Source organism: Agelaius tricolor, unplaced genomic scaffold (genome assembly GCF_023055355.1).
Source record: "Agelaius tricolor isolate 1412-34295 unplaced genomic scaffold, bAgeTri1.0.p SCAF_7, whole genome shotgun sequence".
Lineage (NCBI taxonomy): Eukaryota > Metazoa > Chordata > Aves > Passeriformes > Icteridae > Agelaius > Agelaius tricolor.
Window position 1 is genome coordinate 34,064,562 of NW_027269267.1, and position 18,681 is coordinate 34,083,242.

The 18,681-nt window shown below is 35.9% G+C and overlaps 1 protein-coding gene across 2 annotated transcripts in view; it reads left to right on the forward strand.

Annotated features, from left to right (window-relative positions):
- The window catches only part of NALCN (sodium leak channel, non-selective), a 229,402-nt gene that overhangs the window by 17,233 nt on the left and 193,488 nt on the right, over positions 1 to 18,681 (forward strand). For both annotated transcript variants that reach the window (XM_071430894.1, XM_071430895.1), the window contains exons 4-6: positions 13,060 to 13,143; positions 14,711 to 14,850; positions 15,684 to 15,812. In XM_071430894.1, the coding sequence (XP_071286995.1) occupies positions 13,060 to 13,143; positions 14,711 to 14,850; positions 15,684 to 15,812 (353 nt within the window). The remainder of the gene's footprint in view (positions 1 to 13,059; positions 13,144 to 14,710; positions 14,851 to 15,683; positions 15,813 to 18,681) is intronic.

Here is an 18,681-nt window from a genome sequence, read left to right on the forward strand (position 1 = left end):
CTTATGCAAAAAATATTTCTGGTAATGTTTAATCAAAATTTTCCATTTTTCTTTAAATGCTGTTCAAGAAATAATCCTTTTTAGTGAATTATTTGACTTATTCTTTGAGTTATTGTTTCTAGGGAAAATACTAGTTTAATATTATAATTTTGCCAAGGGCATATTGATCCATGGACTGCCAAAGATAGTGGCAAATGAAGTAAATAAGGCACTGCTAAGAAACCTATTAGCATTTATTAAAGATGTTTGTATATGAAACCTCTTTATATAAGGCAATTTTTACTGCAATGTTCTAAATTATATGAATTCAAGTCTTTTAGTGAGTGTAGTGTCAATTAATGCATTGCAATATGATTCTACTGAACTCTACAGTGAATCAGTATTTCCATAAATGCTTGAGGAATTGAAATGCTGAAAACACCTTTGAACAATGATTATGCAAAATTATAGTCCAGCAAGAAACCGAATTTATGGAGAAGTTAGGCACCTTCCACTTAAGTCCCAATTAATAACAATGTAAGTATAGCTGAGCTAGGAAGATTTTGAAAATGCCTAATTAACACCTTCTGAGGACAAATGAAAAGTACACTTCTATTGCTTTCCAGGGCATTTTAGAAAAGAAAAGTAGTTTCTGAAACTGGTAGCCTTTTGTCTGTAGAAAGTTTCCCTTTTCCATGTGTAAACTAAGTGACAAAAGAAACCAATGCCTCCCTCCAAAAGCTTTCTTATCCCAGAAGAAAAGTTAAAGTGAAATCTTGCAGTGGTATTGTGTCTTTTATTACTCATGTGTTCTTCTGGTTTATTGTTGCTGTGCTTGTAAAATCTGTCCAAACTTTGGGCTGCCCATGCAGCTACTGACACATGTCATGAACAAGTGAACTAATGCTATTAATAAATCTTTCTTTACTTTGAAACTTGTATCTGAAAAATTAAATTCAGGCTGTAATTTCTTACTGGTTGAAATAGCTTTAAAAACAATGTTCTAGGACAGTCTGCCTAATGTTTGTCTCCATTGTTAAGTACAAGCAGTAAGAATTTGCTGTGGTTTTTTTGTGAAGTTTTATGTGAGACTGAGACAGAATTAGAGCAAGTCAGTTTGTTTCTTAGGACATATTCTTATGCTTGCATTCTAAACAATAATCTATATTGAATTTAAAAAAACATTATTGAAGAATGATGGCTTGGGATAGTAAATGTAATAAAAATGTAATAGTTAAAGCTAGTTGCATATTTGCAAATGTGTAGTTAAAGCTTGCTGAATTAAATTTGACGTTGGTATTTTCATGATCTTTTCAGTTCAGAATTCCACTTCCTTCAATCGATCCTAGATTTGTTCTCATGTTCTTTAGTTCCCAGAATGTAAACAGGGTTCAGTGACTCTTTGGTTCTGATTCCTGTCATGTTTCATGCTCCTTGGCCAGAAAGAGCTTTGGAAGAATCAGCTGCATTAAGGAAGTATTGTCTGTCAAATGAAAGCAGATCAATCTCCTTCATTTTTTCATCAATAAAATTTAAAGTGCTTTCCAAATTACATGCAGTTTATGACTACTGCATAACTTAGTGATTGATTGGCAGGCTTCTGAGAGCACCATGAAGGAACTACTCTTTGGGTCTGTCAAAATAGTTCATGAGTCAACCTGGAACTTAACTGACAAGTCTTACGGTCTCTCAGAATCAAAGTTCACATTGATGTGCCCACTCATATGTCATTTAAGAGCATGACTGTATGTGCTTGACATACAGTCTGTTTTCTGATTCAAGGAAATTTTCATAAATTATACCCCCCTTGAAAAAGGAGCTGGGGTGGAATTGAAGAAATGAAGGATAACTCTCAAGCCTAAAACAGATGTGTTGTTAGATGAGCATTGGACTTCTCAAAGAAATAGACCATCCTAACCTGTGACAGAAGGTCTTTATTTTTTTTAATCAGTAGAATGAAAAACTTACCTTATGCTTTCTAGTAATGCATCTTCTGAAGGTCATCTCACATGGGTAAGGATACCTTACTTTAAAGGTATCTTTTACATTTATTAGAAGTATTTATTTTCAGCTTGTGTATGGGGACACAGAAATATTCCAGGTAAATTGCTTATATTAGACACAGTTGCACTGGTGGCATTATGTATAATAAAATAACCAAAGAGGAAAATGTGCCAAAAACTGTAACAAAAAGGAACCAAGTAACAGTTATCTCAGATGATAATTCAGCCTTTAGGGAATGAAAGATGAGTGCATATAGTTTCGTTCCATAGACACTGTTAGGGTATATGAAATTTTCTTCATTATACTGCATCCCCCTTGCACCTTCTAATCACTGTCAGGATGGTATGAGTGAACCTACACTGAAATCATGTTGTGAAAAGAAGGCATGGTTTATCCTATCCTCCATTAAGAGAGTTACATGGTAAAAAAAAAAAAAAAGTGAGTGTTCTTTCTCCTGTCTGTTAAAAAAGCCTCTTTGACACTTAATGCTGAAAATGAGAATTTTTTATACAACACAAGCACTGCACTGAATTTAATAGAAATATCCTATTTTTTACTGTGCAGTTGTGACACGTCAGCTAATAAATAGGATTGCAAAAAGTCTTAAGTAATGGTCCTTAACATTTTCCCCATTGTTAAATCAATTACATTTACAGCAAAACTTTTGTACTAACTGAAGTAGTTGTGAGTGGATTTGTCAGAGTCTCATTTCAGTAGCACTGTGTGCTCTTCACTGACTTAAGAACTTTGCAAGGGGCAGAAGTGAATGGTTACACCATTAGCTTTCTGCATTCTTGGTGAATTCAGACAGGAACTGGAGCTAAGCTGTTTCTGCTACCAAAACAGTCTCAAATAGATGGGAGCACTTTACCTTGCTTCTATCTAGTACTAAAACCAACAAAATACTTAGTTAACTGAAATCAGTGGCTTCCAGCATGTTGGGTTTTTCCAGGCCGCATTTGTCCTGTTCAGAGAGAACGTTTTCCTCATCGTTTCTTCATTATTTTTCTCATAGGTGCTTTGGTTGCTGTGGTTGCTGTCTGTCTGCTCAAGAGGAGAGAATTGAGGATGGAGCTTGCAAAAAATAGATTTTTTGGCTTGAAATAGTAAAAGAAAAATAATATTCATCAGCATTAACTTGAGGGACTGCAGTGGTCTGAAATTAGTTGTTTGTGTCTAAAGTAGGCTCTTTCAGAGGATAATTTATCTGAGGTTTTTTCCCATTGATAGAAAGGGAAGCTTAAAGCACACAGGCTAACACTTCACCTGTAGGTATCTCCCAGCCAGCAATTTCTCTAACTCATATCAGTGGAAAGGTGGGGACTACAAAAAGTATACACACAATGTGATGCTAAATTATTTTTTACATTTATGGCATTAACTCATTTATGCTTAAATTAATTTTTTCCATAATCATCCTAATTCATAACTTTGTCTTGAGTTATCAGTTACAGATCTGATGTTTACTGCACTTGATGACAAGTTTCTGTTTTGTGTTCTTTTCAGTAGTTTTAATTAACATGCCATTTTTATCAAACAAGAATGGAGAAATTACAGAATTAGTTTAATCTTTCTGATAAGTGATTGAAATATTAATAGGATTATGGTGAAACACTGTCAAGGGTGTTTCACCAGCTTACCAGCTTTTGGTAACTTTGTCAAGGGTGTTTCTGTTGCATTACAGACTGAAAAGAGAAGATTGAAATTTTGAAATTAATTTTACTCCATGACTTTAGAAATGCCACATACCCATAGTTAATAAATGAGTTAAGGATCATGAAATTGCATTCTTTTCAAGGGTGGGATAGTAAAACAGAATATGTGGGTCTTGTCATCCAGCAATAATGTGGTCTGATGTGCTTATGATTTCTATGTTGAAAGCTCTGTCTCAGGATGTTCTCACAAACAAAATTGAGAACCTTGACCTTGAGGGTAGGGACATAACCAATGGAATCAGTGGCAAGGATAAGAAAATCTTGGGATGCTTTGACTAAACAGAGTGAAGGGGTAAAAATAGAATGAGAAAACTACTTACTTGTGGTCATAAAAAGCTCACAAAACACAGAGCAAACACAAAAAAGACCATTTGTCATAAGATTTGAATTTCTGTTTTACCCTATGCTTTGCAATTATAAGATGAAAACTACTTATCCTTGTTACAAATTATTTTCAAAAACAGATGTATATTAAAATACACACATATATATATATATATAGATATATGTATATTAAAAAATGGAATTTTATACTGTCTATAATGTTGTTGGAAACCTAGATGTGTAGTGCAGGTCCCATGTTATCCTGTGCTGGCAAATAATAGGTTATTTTTAATTGTTTAAAAACTTAATACTGGAATATTTTAGTGTTGGAGCTGTGATTGTTAGTTTTAAATATTATTTCATATAAAAAGTATTTATAACCATTATTTGAATACGAGAGTCTACAAAAGTTGATTCTTCTGTCTCACCTTTTTCCTGTGTTTGTTGCTGCTTTGCTAAGTGTCTACAGCCATCGTAAGGACATCTGTTCCCAGGCTACTGGGATTGTGTTGCTCATAAAATACTCTGCTGCTGTTTCCAGTCACAGGAAATTAAAGAAATTAAAACTGATTATCATGAGGAAAAGAAATTGGAAGTTGCCTGCAGCATGCTGCTAGTTGGGTGTTACTGCCTGTGGGCCAGGGAAGGTTAGAGACCATGGCTCTGGAATATACGCACCTGTTTCTATGGTTACTTGTGTCTGGTTTATTGGAGTGTTTATTACAGGAAAGTAATGACTCATATTACACAGTGGGGCTTTTTGCACCATTTTTGCATTAACACATTAGAAAATCAAATGCATTTAAATTACTTGGTGAAAGTACATAAGCAGTATTTCTAAAATAAAAATGGTATTTATTCTAACTGGTCAAGGGGTCATGGAAGTTTTTAGTGAGAAATTATTTTGGGGCATGGATTGAATTATGTGTCCATATAATAAAATACTTAATGACTTACCATGGTCATCAAAATTTAACCTAAAAGTTACTAAGAAAAACTGAATTTCACTGAATTTCATAATGTAGCTAGAAATATACAGACCAATTAGATGAACAAAACTTTAATTTTTGGTAATGTTATTTTTTCTGTCTCCAATAGCACTTTCAAGGATTACATTCTTGTTATTCTTCATGAAAACAGCTATATTGAGGGATATTTTAAATGTATTACTTCATGTCAAAGTAAAATGATACATTTATCAGGAAAGCAGTGAAACCAACATACTGGATAACATGTTTTCAGGTAGCAAGAGAGAGAAATTCATTCCTAATGTGCCTTTCTGCTTTGAAATTTGCATTTTCAAGAAAGTCTGCTATAACTAAAAAATTCTATTTTATTTTTCTCCCATGTTGTCTTCTCTCTTAATTTGAAAGGATCAAAATAGACATGAATATAAACAAATCTTAATGCCATCCAAATCCCTGTTGAAAGGAATAAGAGCATTTCTGTGCAGCTTTATTTTCACAAAAATGATGAAATTTGTGTGGGATTTTTAAGGGAATAAGCCGAATGTAAAATTGGATTTCACGGTATTGTGTTTTCCACCATTAATATAAATATGGATTTCTTACAGCTATACTAGGATTTTTGTTTCAATAAACTTTTCCTGGTCTCTGTAGCAAAAAAAAAAAGTATTCTTCAGCATTTTATAATGCCAATTACCAAATGATACAATCCTCTTTCTGGAAAGTGCCTCCTTCTTATGTATTCCAATCCTCATCATTGTGGATTTTTTTTTCTGTTGAATGAAAGCTTTGAATGTCAATCATAAATCAGAGCTTTGTCATGTTAGATGAGACTATTTGCCTATCAAAACTTCCTGTTCAGCCTCCAGGCAATATTTGATACTGCAAATTAAAAGCTTTCACCTTGAAACATTTGGATCCCAATCTGCCTATTGCATCCACCATAAACACTGGAGCTAGGGGAGGGCAGAATACTGCTGAATGAAGCACAGCAGTGTTTATTTCACATCACCTCTCTGAGACTGCAGAGTACTTCCAAGAATGACCAGATGTCCATGCTTGTGGAACTAGATGTAGAACTGGAGTTAACCCCACAAAACTGGCATTTGGAGGAGATTGGCTTAGATGTCCACAACTAGGCAACAGGCTGGGTTGGTAGGAACCTGAAGAGATGGTCTGGACCAACCTCTTGCTCAAAGCAGGGCTCAGAGTTCTTTAGTCAGGGTTTTGTGAAATTGAGTCTTAAGTATTTCTAGCAAAAAACATGCTAACATTTCTCTGGGCAACACGTTTGGGTGTTTGATTGCTCTCACAATGGAGATTTTTTTTTCTCCGTGCTTCCTGGAAACAGTGAGTGCTCCACCATGTAGGGGAATCCTATTAATCCTCCTGATCAGCCACTTTTAGATTTGCTGAACCCTTAAGATGTTCAGGGAAGTCAAGTCAGCTAGTAAGGCAATACCTGGGGCACTGAATACAGATGGCTAATGAGCAGATGGAGAGGGAAATGAAATTCAGGCTTTCAGTGCAGTAACCCATAAACTCTTTGCAGGGCATGTTGGCACCCAGCTGCAATGGTAAGGTGTATCAGGAGAGCAGCCATATAAAATAGCAGCAAAGCTCCCTTCCTCAAGGGTTTAGGAGCCATATTTCTGTTGGGCATTAGCATCTCTTCTCTAGGGGCTAGATATGAAGCATGTGCCCAGAGGCTCTCAATAGTGGTCAGTCCAAAGTACTTGACACTGGGTTGAACTGAGATGCTCTAAAATTTTGTAGGTGACACAGGTGGTCTGTTGTGGCATTCCCTTCCACTGTATTGTGGAAACAGTTATTCCCTTCAATACTGTAATACTTCATGAAGTGAGTTGGGTAACACATTGATGCTTGTCCCTGGTTTGGGGTTGGGGGGGGGGGGGCTGTGTGCTCTTCTTTTTGTTTTGTGGGGATTGTTTAACTTAACAGTTTTGGTTTAAAACACTGCTTTATAACTCTTACTAATTCCTCCACCCCATTTTTTTACAGAAAACACTGGGATTATTATAGGATTATTAGCAAGTAAAATGGTCCTTGTTTGTCCATCTGAAAGTCTTGAGTTTTGCTTCACAGCCAGAATTGTTTCTTCCTTTATAGACTTTTTGATTGATTTTTTTTCTGTTAAAAACAACATATGAAATATGAACACTATAGTTTAATATCCACCCAGTATGATATGAAACATGAAATACTAAATTTAGTATAGTTAATTACATATATTAACAATAATCTAGTCTGCCTTAAAAACAGGTTTGAAACTGTTCCTTAGTGAGTCGTTCTTTAGCCTTGTATCTTTATTGGTGTTTCCTAAACAATTTGAAAATCTCAACAAATTCAATTCAAAATCAATTATTGTAATGATTGCAAAGGATGAAGTAGTGGTTCTTTAGTGATTATAGGGTTTTTTGTAATAATCAATTGAAACTATGTTGTTGCGTGTCCGTAGCATGTGTGGCATCATTCTCTTACCCAAAGGACTAGCAAGAGCTGTGTTTCATAGTATTAATTAAAAACAGAGTAATTTTGGGATTTGTGCTGTAACATCTAATGATTTTTTATTTTTTTCTAGCATAGAACAGAAGATTACTCTCAATATTACATTATCTATTAGAAAAAAGATAAATTATGTACTATGGAATGTGTTACTTAAAGCGTCTGATGGTGGAGCAGTTCAGTACAATGCATGAGTAATTACAAATTGAACTTGTTTAGTTCAGTGATGATAAAGTTATGATATTATACTTGTAGCCATTCAGAGTTAATTTTTACACAGAAATTGTAATTCCATTGGCTGTTTCAATTCAGTTACTGTTATGTGAGTATATTTTAAGTTCCTTCTTTATGAATGAAGATACTTTATCATAAAGAAGACATGCAGAAAATGAGAAGTTGTGTCATTACCACATACATACATTGTTTCTTTTTTCCCCCTAATACAGAGTTTTAAAGTAAATATATTTTGGCTTATTTTGAAATGATTCTATCACTGTTGTAGAGGACAAACTTAGACATGAACCACCCATTTAAAATATTTCAGTTTTTCTTTAGTTATTAGCATGGTCCTAACTAAGCCATTCACAATTGCTTTTGTTTCCTGCCCTTTGTTCAACGCATGAGGACATTAGTGAAATAATTTTATTTTGAGAGATGGAAAAGGAGAATTGAGAACAGTCAGATGCAGTTTTCCTTCTTGATTAGGCCATATTTCTTCATTGTCTTTACTGTGTGACTAAAATATTGAAAGTGTTTGTCAGTTTGGGGGCTGGACTGGATTGGCCATCTTGTTCTGCTACTAAGCCAACTATAAACTGCAGGTTTTTAAGTAAATAGGAAAAGTTTGAAGGTGAAACAAAAATGTAAGGAACGTATGCATAGTCTGTGACCAGGTAGGAGATATACATACCTTCTGTGAGTACATATGCATCTGCATATGCAAGGAGAGAGAGGTCAGGCAAGGTGCTTCCTTGAGCTCTGATTTAATTTTGTGTCCCACTCAAACCTCTGTGCCTAGCAGTGTTTGTGTGGAGTCAGAGAGTGGGGGAGGGAAGGTTGGTTTCCCTAACTCAGCTGCACTCTCTCTTCTAGCTTGCTTTTTCTGTTATAATGAACACAGCATCTGGAGGGGAAAAAATACACTCCCAAATTCTTAATTCCTCTATTCCTTCTATTTCATCCTGTTCTCTTTTTGTCGCTCCTAAAATCTCCATTAATGTCAGCCTCTACACGTTAACGCTTGTTTGTAGTGCTTTACAAAGTAGCCCACGGGATGATTGGAAAGATGCACCAGAGTTGATGATGTGCTTTGTTTACCACTACCTGCACATGCAGGACCCAGTAATCATCATAGAATGGCACAGTAGCTCATTGTTACTGATCTTGCTGGTCTCTCTGTGTTGTCATTATAGTGCAAGAGGGCTATTGTCAGTACATTGCAAAGGTTCTATATTGCTAGAGTTTCATACCTCCTTGATGTTTCTTGTTGGCAGCTCCCCTAAGCACTAACTCTCCCTTGTCCTCACAGCAGCTAACTGGCTACAACTCCCCTCAGCCAACCAATCCACTCTTTTATAGCACTCTTCTGATTGGCTACAGGTGTGGCCTGTTAAAATCAGGCCTGCTCCTAATCTTTAATAATTAACCTGGCTGCAACTCTTTAGGGAATAAGATTACTTTCTATACTACTTTTATTTACTTATATTCTATTCCCCTACATTTCTGCATTCTTTCAGCTATCCTGTTTGTCAGAGACTGTGAGGAAAAGTGGGAGACTGGGGTTCTAATGAGAGATCCGACACTGCAGGGTTCCTTTCCAAATGATGGTAAATCTGATTATTCAGGGCAAATATCATATTACTTCTTTTATTTAGCTTTCAGACAGGGTCAGCTGGAAAGAGGCAGGAGGGAAGAGTTGAGAGAACAGGTTATAGTCAGGGATGAGAGGGAAACAAAAATTCCTGAAGGCAAGCAAGGAGGCAGAGGATGCTGTTGATTTGCAGGGACTTGCTATTCATCCCAAGGTGTTCCTGAGGTGTTAAGAGACAAGCAGAACAGAAATGACCTTGGGCATGTCTGTGCTATCATCTAGCTAAGCTGTCTACCTTACCACTGAGATACTGAAATCACTTGAGAAAATTAGCAGACAAGCAGATTGCTTTATGCAGTTTGGGGATTAATTTAACAGAGATTTTGTTTTCAGCAAGGTTGATAATGAAATAAGCGTTTATTAAAAAATTGCAGTCTGTCTAGTCTTCCTTTCTCATATGAGTTAAACTGTAATGGCTCTCATGGAGTGACTGCCTCAAGTGTTATTAGTTCTGTCTGTAGTTCTCTCTGTATTTTGTACTGACTCACATTTTTAATGTGTTAGGTCTTAATTTTTTTCCCTTGTGAACTTGTATAATGATTGTTTAGGGCACCTAATATTGGCTATAGGCATTTTATCTTTAATGTGCTCAGCACAGTTGAGAAAGTGAATCTTCCGACACCTTGTGGTGCTTTATTTTGGAGGAGTGGCAAATGAATTTGTTGTCTAGATAAGCTGTAAATTGTGTTGCTGGAGAAGTTTTCAGGACTTGCTGTGCACATCAAGAATCTGCTCTCCAATGTAGGCAGTAGGGAGTCAGCAATTTTAATGACTTTAAGAGGTTTTGATTAGTGTACAAGGCTTCTTGTCTACAGTACTAATCCTTCGTGTTCTGGAATAGTGCATTCAGAAAAAAATGCTGAATGAAACTTCATCAATAATTCTCAGATTTCAGCAGATACAATGGAAAAAGGTTGTGGGGTTAACACATTGCAATACTTGAGCTCTTTTAGGTACAATGTCACCAGAGGTATTTAAATGTCATTTATTTGCTGTCATTGACCATGAGCATGGTATTTCAGCCTAAAGATTTTTTTCAAATGTGAATGAAACTCACTGTTCATTGCTATTAATAAAAATTCTAGCCTGTGTTTAGCCAGAATTAGATTTTTCATGGAAGTAGCACCTATATTCTGATTTTTGCATTAAGGAGAATGTGGTCCTGCCTTAAAAATCCTTCCAATAGCAACTAACATCCACATGTCAATAGACAGTATAAAAGCATTAAAGATTCCCTACCACATCCACTGCCAGACAAGCAGCAAATGACATTAATAGGATTTAGCTAAAGCCTCTCTACATCAAAGTGAAAAGATCCAGGAGCTCCCCTAAAAGGAGTAGTTTCTCCAGATGTAATTCAGGTGTGCTGAGTTTCTGTGGGTGATGCTGAAAGCTGCCCTTACTGGGAGGGTGTAGTGGTGGAAGCAGGCTGGGTGTGACAGTGAGGGCACTGAGCTGCTGCAGCAGCCTAAGTGGTGAGAAGACTGGAAAGGGTCATGACATCTTCCTTTGTAAAGAGAAAACAGCAAAGCTGCTTCAATCATACCACATCTATTGTGGAGAGAAAAAGCAGTTTCTAAAAAAAGATTTGGCTTTCAGGGAGAACTTGGTGGGTTATTCAGAGAAGGGTGAATACAGGGACTCCTGCCTAAGTTCATGCTCAGATCTGCACAGCAAAACTCAAGGAAGACTTTTTGTTTAGACAAAGGGTGCTTAAGAGGAGAAAAGTAATTTTCAAGGGGTTCTTCAGTAAGAGAAAGACCAATCAGCATTTTTGTTCAGAGCCGCAATTGAAGGACTCAAGTAGCATGTTGATGTAAATCTCATTGGAAATTTGTTCCAGAGAAAGAGATTTAGAGTGTGAGTAGCTGATATCTGTGGAGAAATAACATGTTTCTGCTTTGCAGGTACTGAGCATAACCACTAAATAGTTGAGTTCTCTCAGTCCTGAGTGAAGAGTTACTGATTAGCTCAGAGTTTATGTGGGGAACTAAGTCTATTTTCTTCAGGAATGACTGGCTAGAATTATGATGCAAAAGTTTCTGTTTTGTTGCTTCCCTGATTTGCAGTCTTCCTCCTCATAGATCTTGAATTGAGAACTTTAACATCCTTATGTGTTAGAAAATCTTTGTCTGAAAATAGTGCCAAAGTTCTCTGTTCTCTACTTCTGATTTGAAAATCACGTACTGTATTTTCCTGATTCCCTAACAGTTCACTTCTACCCTGAAGAATTTTTGCAGCTGAAATAAATTTTTAAAATGTATTTTGTCTCTATTTACACAATATATCATGCTGTCACCTACTGCAAGAAATAATAAATCATTTTTAGGATAGTGGATGTCACTGAAAATATTAGATTAAAACCAAACATCTTGTCTGTGTTTTTAGAATCAATGGTAATGCTGAGAATTTAAAAAAATCTTGAAATAACTATAACTGAGATAAGGAAAAATGTTTATAAAGCCAGGACTCACATATGAGGCCAAAGTCCAGTAATGGCTTTCAAGATTCTTGAGACATGACAATAATTTTTCCCCAATTAGAGCTGTGAAAAGTGGATGTCAAACATTGCCATTTGCACCTGGAAGATCACTTAAGAGGACCCAAAGTGTGTATAAGACAGGGAAGACTTATTAAATCTGTGGGAAACTTCATTTAAAAAGGTGTGATTTTGTGCCCTGAGATGCTCTGTCATTTTCTCTGCATATCTTTCTACATGAATGGGATATCCGCTTTCCTTAGGTGTATTTTTATCTAGTCTCCCTTTCAACAAGCTTCATCTCTCTACATGCATTTTTCCCCAACTTCCTCTGTGCTCCACGAAGTACACAAAGCCATCTAACACTCAGCCAAAATCTGTCTAATAAATATATATATTTTTAAGTTCAGTGTTTGAAGTGAAGTGTCAGGGATTAGCAGCCCAACAAAGAAGTGTTTTTATAGCTTGTAGTAGAGGGCCTGTTTTTATAGCTTCCAGTAGAGGGCATGTTGTCAGGAATGGTGTGGAACATGAGGATATTGAAACATGCAAACTGGAACAGAGGTTGAGAATAGTGCAGAATAAAGGAAACTGAGCTTGGATGCAGAATTCTCCGTGCTCCCTTTTAGGAGTGATCTCTGGATTGGACTGTCACCAAAGCCATGTTCTTATGTTACAGTGGTTACTGTCAAGTGCTTTTGAAATAGCAAGGCTTCTCCAGAGCATGCAACATGATTGAAAATTTACGAAAAAATGAATGTAAAATGATACTGATTTAATTGAAGCTGTTCAACAGTACTGAAATAATTGAATAGCACAATGCTAGATTGCCAGCATTTTACACTGATCTTCCTGTGTAAATGTTTTATAATGGAAAATACAATGGAAAAGTAAGTCCAGTGTTCATTTTTTGTGTGATTTTTGATTTACAGCAGTCTTTGTAAGGTTTTTTTGACACAAACTTAGAAATATCATGCAAGAATGAAGTTAGTATTTATTCACCCACACAATGTGTATATGTTTTCAGTATATTCTGATCCAGATACTAGTCTTTTGGAGTCTTTGAAAAGTGGCCTTTTAAAAATGCACAGGAAGAGCTGTGCACTTTTAAAGAGCTCTTTTAAGAGCTCTTACTAACGATGTTTGTAAATTCTGACAATAAACAAAAATTAACCTCTTAGCTTTCCTTTCTTGTAGGGTGATAGCTCCTATGTAAAGGATCGTTGGTGTGTGTTTGATGGATTCATGGTCTTTTGTCTTTGGGTGTCACTGGTTTTACAGGTAATCATTACACTTCCTTTTACAATGAATAGTTCCTTAATTGTGAAAAATACATGGCCCAATCAAATAAATGTGATTTGTGGAAGTAGACTTGTACATGGATCAAATTGTTTTAAAAAACCATGCTGAATTCAACAGATTTATAATTGCACATTGCAGCATATCTATATTAGTAGTAGAATTTATCTTGATTATTTTTTCTTATTTGATCTGAAGCTTGTTAACATAAACCCTGTGCAGACAGAAGGAGAAAGAGGATCTTCAGAGAGACATTTCTCTCTTACTCCACATGACAGTTGTGCTCATTTTCATCCAGTGAGTCTAGTAGGTGCCATGGTGACTATCTCAGGCACCTAAAGGGAGAATTATTCCAATGGGAGATGTGTGCCATTCTGTAGTTGTAATGATATAGTGAGTGGAGTGGTTTCATACAGTGTCACTCGTACCTAACAAACCATTTTCCAAAACTCATATTAAAGCACAATGAAAAAACCCAAAACATTTGGAAGCAGTTTGATAATTTTTATAAAGCAAGGAACTTGTACTTTTTCCAAAAAATGGCAGCATGAAGGTATAGGGGAAATTTTGTCCTGCAAATCAATCAGTCCTTAACTGTAGCAGGTTTTCTGGGAAAGAACAGATTGAAAACTGTGACATTGAGCTTACAATAACATAAGGATTGTAAAAGTTCTGTAGTGATTGCTGTTAGGCACTTATAAAATTTCTGACAAATTTAACACACATTGTAATTTTCTGCTTTTTACACAGGGGAGACTTTGGTACATCTTGTACACATGCAGAACGAAGGTTGATTGTTACAGATAAAAACTGTACATTACCCAGTTTATGCATTTCCAGGTTCCCTCTCCATTTTCTTAGTACTTTGAACAAACATTAAATCAAGCAGTTACTCTCTGAGAGTGAGAGACAAGGATTAAAACAAGATATTTGCACCCAATCATTCAGCTAAATACTCTTTATTGAGTGCGTAACCTGTCAGCGTATTGAAGAAATGGTTCCCTGTCCTGTGCCTTGGCTGAAATTTATATTGTAAGTGGAGTCTAGGAGATCATGTACAGTTTTGTTATGCACTTGGAATTAAATGGAGAATTTATAAACATGTTGCAACTTATAGGCAGTCTGTCTACATGTACTGTTACATCACAGTAAAAACCTTAGTGCTGTGCAATGTTAACAGATACTGATTTTCATTTTGGAAATACATTAATACTTCCAGCAATGTTGTGAGAAACGTGGGGTAGGACTGGCACAGAAACAGGCAGTTAGCACAAGCTTGCACAGTCTTCTTGAGTTGTTTGAGACTCAAACATTATGAACATGGCCAGAGTATATTTTGTGATTTTCATTAGGGTAATTTAGAAGTGAGTTAAAGTATTTGGAAATACTTTTCTTTCTAATAAGTGTGGTAGAATTAAACTTTAAAGTAATCCAAGATTGAAAATTAAAATAAAATCATGTATAGTATTAATACTTTTAAAAGCTCTGGAAGTGAACACAGGTGCAGGACAGGGTCTTCAAGACAAACTGTTGATTCTTTTCTTTGTAGGTGTTTGAAATAGCTGAAATAGTTGACCAAATGTCACCTTGGGGCATGTTACGGATTCCACGACCACTCATTATGATTCGAGCATTCCGAATATATTTTCGTTTTGAGCTGCCCAGAACTAGGATAACAAATATCTTGAAGTAAGTAAGGCTGTTGTCTGAAAAATATCAGAGCTTATTTAAGTTTTGACTTAAAAGACTGACTGTATAGTCAATCAATGACCCTTCATGCTTAATGGGCATTTTTCTCCTGAGTTTTAGTTCTGGCTAAAAAATTCTTGCTATTTTCTATATTTAGGGAGTCATTGAGTTTTTTAGAAAACAATCAGAAATTTCAAATGTTTAAATAAATTTTTAAGTATTTTTGCTAATAAATGTAGCAAGCAATTTTCAATGAATGGCAGTAAATTCTGTTCAATGAATATGGCCATTTAATAATCAAAGTGAATACCCTTAGTAGGGTAATATTTATAAATAACATTACATGAGCATATGCCCTGACCATTCCAGTTGCCAGTGTGCTTATATTGGTGTGTATACAGATAGGAAAGAAACACATGTAAGTGTGCTTGGTACAGCATGTAATGGCAAAAAACATGTCATGGTAATGTGAAAGAGTTTTTTGGTCTTTATTCGGTATCAAGTTTATTTCATTACTGTATCTTATCTGTATGAGTCATTAAATACTATTTTACAAAAGCCAGATTTTGCACATTTTATTTGGGTGTTTCTCCCAAATAAAGAGTTTGCAGTTTTCAGCTGGTTTAATTACCCTGACTTAGGGACTTAGAAAAAAATCCCAGCCCCATTTTCTATTTGTGCACAGAGTGAGAGAAGTTTTAAGAAGAAATGTTTTGCAGGATGAAATACTGCTCTCTTTGCATGAGCATATTTTCTATTCTATAGATTCTATCCTTTTCAGAGGAGGCTTCTCATTGCCTGTGCTTTCAGTGACCTGTTTATCTTTTTGCCAGGCGTTCTGGAGAGCAAATATGGAGCGTTTCAATTTTCCTTCTGTTCTTTCTTCTCCTGTATGGGATCCTGGGTGTGCAGATGTTTGGAACTTTTACATACCATTGTGTGACTGACGACACACAGCCAGGGTAAGTTCACCTGTGCAGGCATGATGTGGGCCTGTTCTTTCATTGCTTACGTTTTATTTTAGTTGGCATTAGTAGATATAAAATGTACTTAATAGATTAAAAGCAGTCCAGCAAAATGCACTAAGGCAAATTGAGGAAACAAAAGTAGTAAGAATTAGGAAAAATACAAATTTTTACTGTAACAGAGAGGTTACAGTCTGTAGCATTTGGCTATGGTCTGACTTAGGGGGCTGAGTGACTGTGTATGTTGAGTGGGGCAGGGAGGTGACAGAGCAGGAAAGCAGAGGGGACTTTTACAAAGAGCGTTGCCACTTGAGGCCGACCTGGGTCACTGATGATTTATCACCTTTTGCACTCTTCTTTCTTTCCCTAGAATGTCTTTTTATGGGCCAAGACCTAAAGACAGCCTAGAATCATACAATCACAGAATAGTTTGGGCTGGAAGGGACCTTTAGCAGTCATCTGGTCCAACCTCCCTGCAATGGGCAAGGACTTCTTCAACTAGATCAGGCTGCTCAGAGCTCCTGTCCAACCTGACCTTGCATGTTGCCAGGGATGGGGCATCTACCACCTCTCTGGGCAACCTCTTCCAGTATCTCAGGCCCTTTCTGAAGTAATAATTCTCTGTGACCTGATGCTCTGATTCAAAGACCCTTTTTTTGCCCAGCATTTGCAAAATACTGATGATAAATATTTTATGCTGGTGATTGAGTATACATTATGTTCTTGATTCAGCATGTACTTAACCACAGGATTATCTCAAAGTACAATGTAGCCTCTTGAGTCACTGAGATGGCTCACAAAATCACAGATGCTATGCTTACCTGTCCTGTTGAATTGAGGGTTTGACTGTCTCCTTGAGTACCATTACATTGTGAGAAACATATTGCATCTGTTTCTTTGTTTGGTCCCTGTTCCTTTGGATAGGGAGATGTTGGCTCTGGAGTTGTGGCCTTTATTTTATTCAGAATTGGATCCTTTTATTCCTGTTTTGAATTTGTCAGAACATAAAATTAATAGAGTAAGCATTGTAAGAAAGCAAAATACCACTTAATGTGCTAGTGAGCTGAATAAAATTTCTAATGATTGCAAAACTTTGTGTTAAAGCTTTTTCTAAAATAGAACCTAAAAACTATCAAATATAAAATTAGACGCAGCAGATACAAAAAAGGTTATAAAATCATTTGAGAACATGCTAGACCAAATACCAAAATATGGTATTTTGTTATATTAAAAAGAAAATTACTCTGGGACATTTTCCTAATTATATAATCAATGATATAGTAAAATATGGAGCTGATCTTCATATACTTCCTGCAGATATGTTCTTTCATTCTAACTGTTCCTCTCTTTTTTAAGAGAAAATCTTTATAGCACAGATATTTTGACAGTTTCCTGTAGACATAGGGACAAAAATTCTTTGTAAAAAATTTGCTTGTAGTAATGAGAAAGTCTGCAGTTCTGTGAGTTATGGAATGTTATTTAAAAAAAAATTAGTGGAATACACAGTGCGGGAAAGATTGGTCATCATGTAATTGCTTGTGTCACTGAATATAACTTTTCCTTGAAATCAGCAGAAAAAGATGAAACATGACATTGTAATGTTTGCCATATGGAAATTTAATTTTGTAACTTTGGTGCTGCCCATAAAATTCTGTTAATTTTTTCTATACATGTCAGGCTGCTCTCTGAATAAGCGTTAGTATTTTTTTTCAAATGGTATACAGAAACACTTCAATTTTAGGTTTTTGAAAGGCTGAATTACAGAAAAACCTTAAAAGGGACAAATATCCAGTGTATAAAATAAAATTTAAAACCTGCCTAAATAGGTTAAAGTTGGAAAAGTCAAGTATGCAGAACAGAGGGAATTTCAGACTTGAGGTTGAATATCTAGCCTTAACTCCTTTTTCTTTCAATATCAAGTATATGTTTTTAGCTGTATAAGTATTAGAAATCTAATTTAAGTTACTTTTAAGGTTCCTGGGATAGGCACCTTCAGTAAGCAGTTAATCACTTTTGCCATCTCCAGACCAGACTTATAATTTTAAATGGGTTCCCATGATTGTGTATGATGACTACAGTTACACTGGACACCACTTTTTTCCCTGAAAGTTGTTCCTCCAATTATTCTGATGAATGGTGCTCCTCCAAAGAAAAAGATACTTTTTTTCTTTGTTATTGACATGTGGATGTATACCTCAGTTTTGGCATACTGCTCATTTCTACTTTGAAAATACTGATTTCCTCTTCTTGTCTGTAATACCCATCATTATATGTTGTGAAGACTTACACCTATTTGTTCCTGTTTTAAATTTTGAGGAATGCAGTGCAAAAGCTCAGGTTGGAGTTAGGGTGGGCCTTCTTCATATAGATCAGGACTGACCTTTCCTGGAGTTAGCTCCAGAATTTATAATTCCCACCATGGGCTAGAAAAACAAATACAGAGAAAGAAATAACAGTTCTGGTGCAAAAAGAGGCCAATATGGACAGATATTGGTCCAAAATATAGTTAGAAAGAAGGGGACATGTCACTTCTGAATCCAGGAAAGTTTATTAGCTGGGATGTAATAGAGCACAAAAGTATGAAAATTGCCTTGCCAAATTTTACTTTTGTCTTTGAGGTTCAGTTTCTCAATTTTATAATGAGGGTTAAACATTCTTCTCAGAGGTTGAGTCTGTCTGTCTGTCTCTCTGTTTCAGGTGGCTCAGTTCCAGGCAATGGAGAGTGGCCAGAGTTGGCTGTACTTGTCCTTAAATAACTTCTGTATTTAATGATACACAGCTGTAAATTTTCATTATTTTTTTCAAACCAGATCTTGGGCTCCCAAGTCAAGATTAGAAAAATGAAAAGGTTTCCAATTAGTGACCA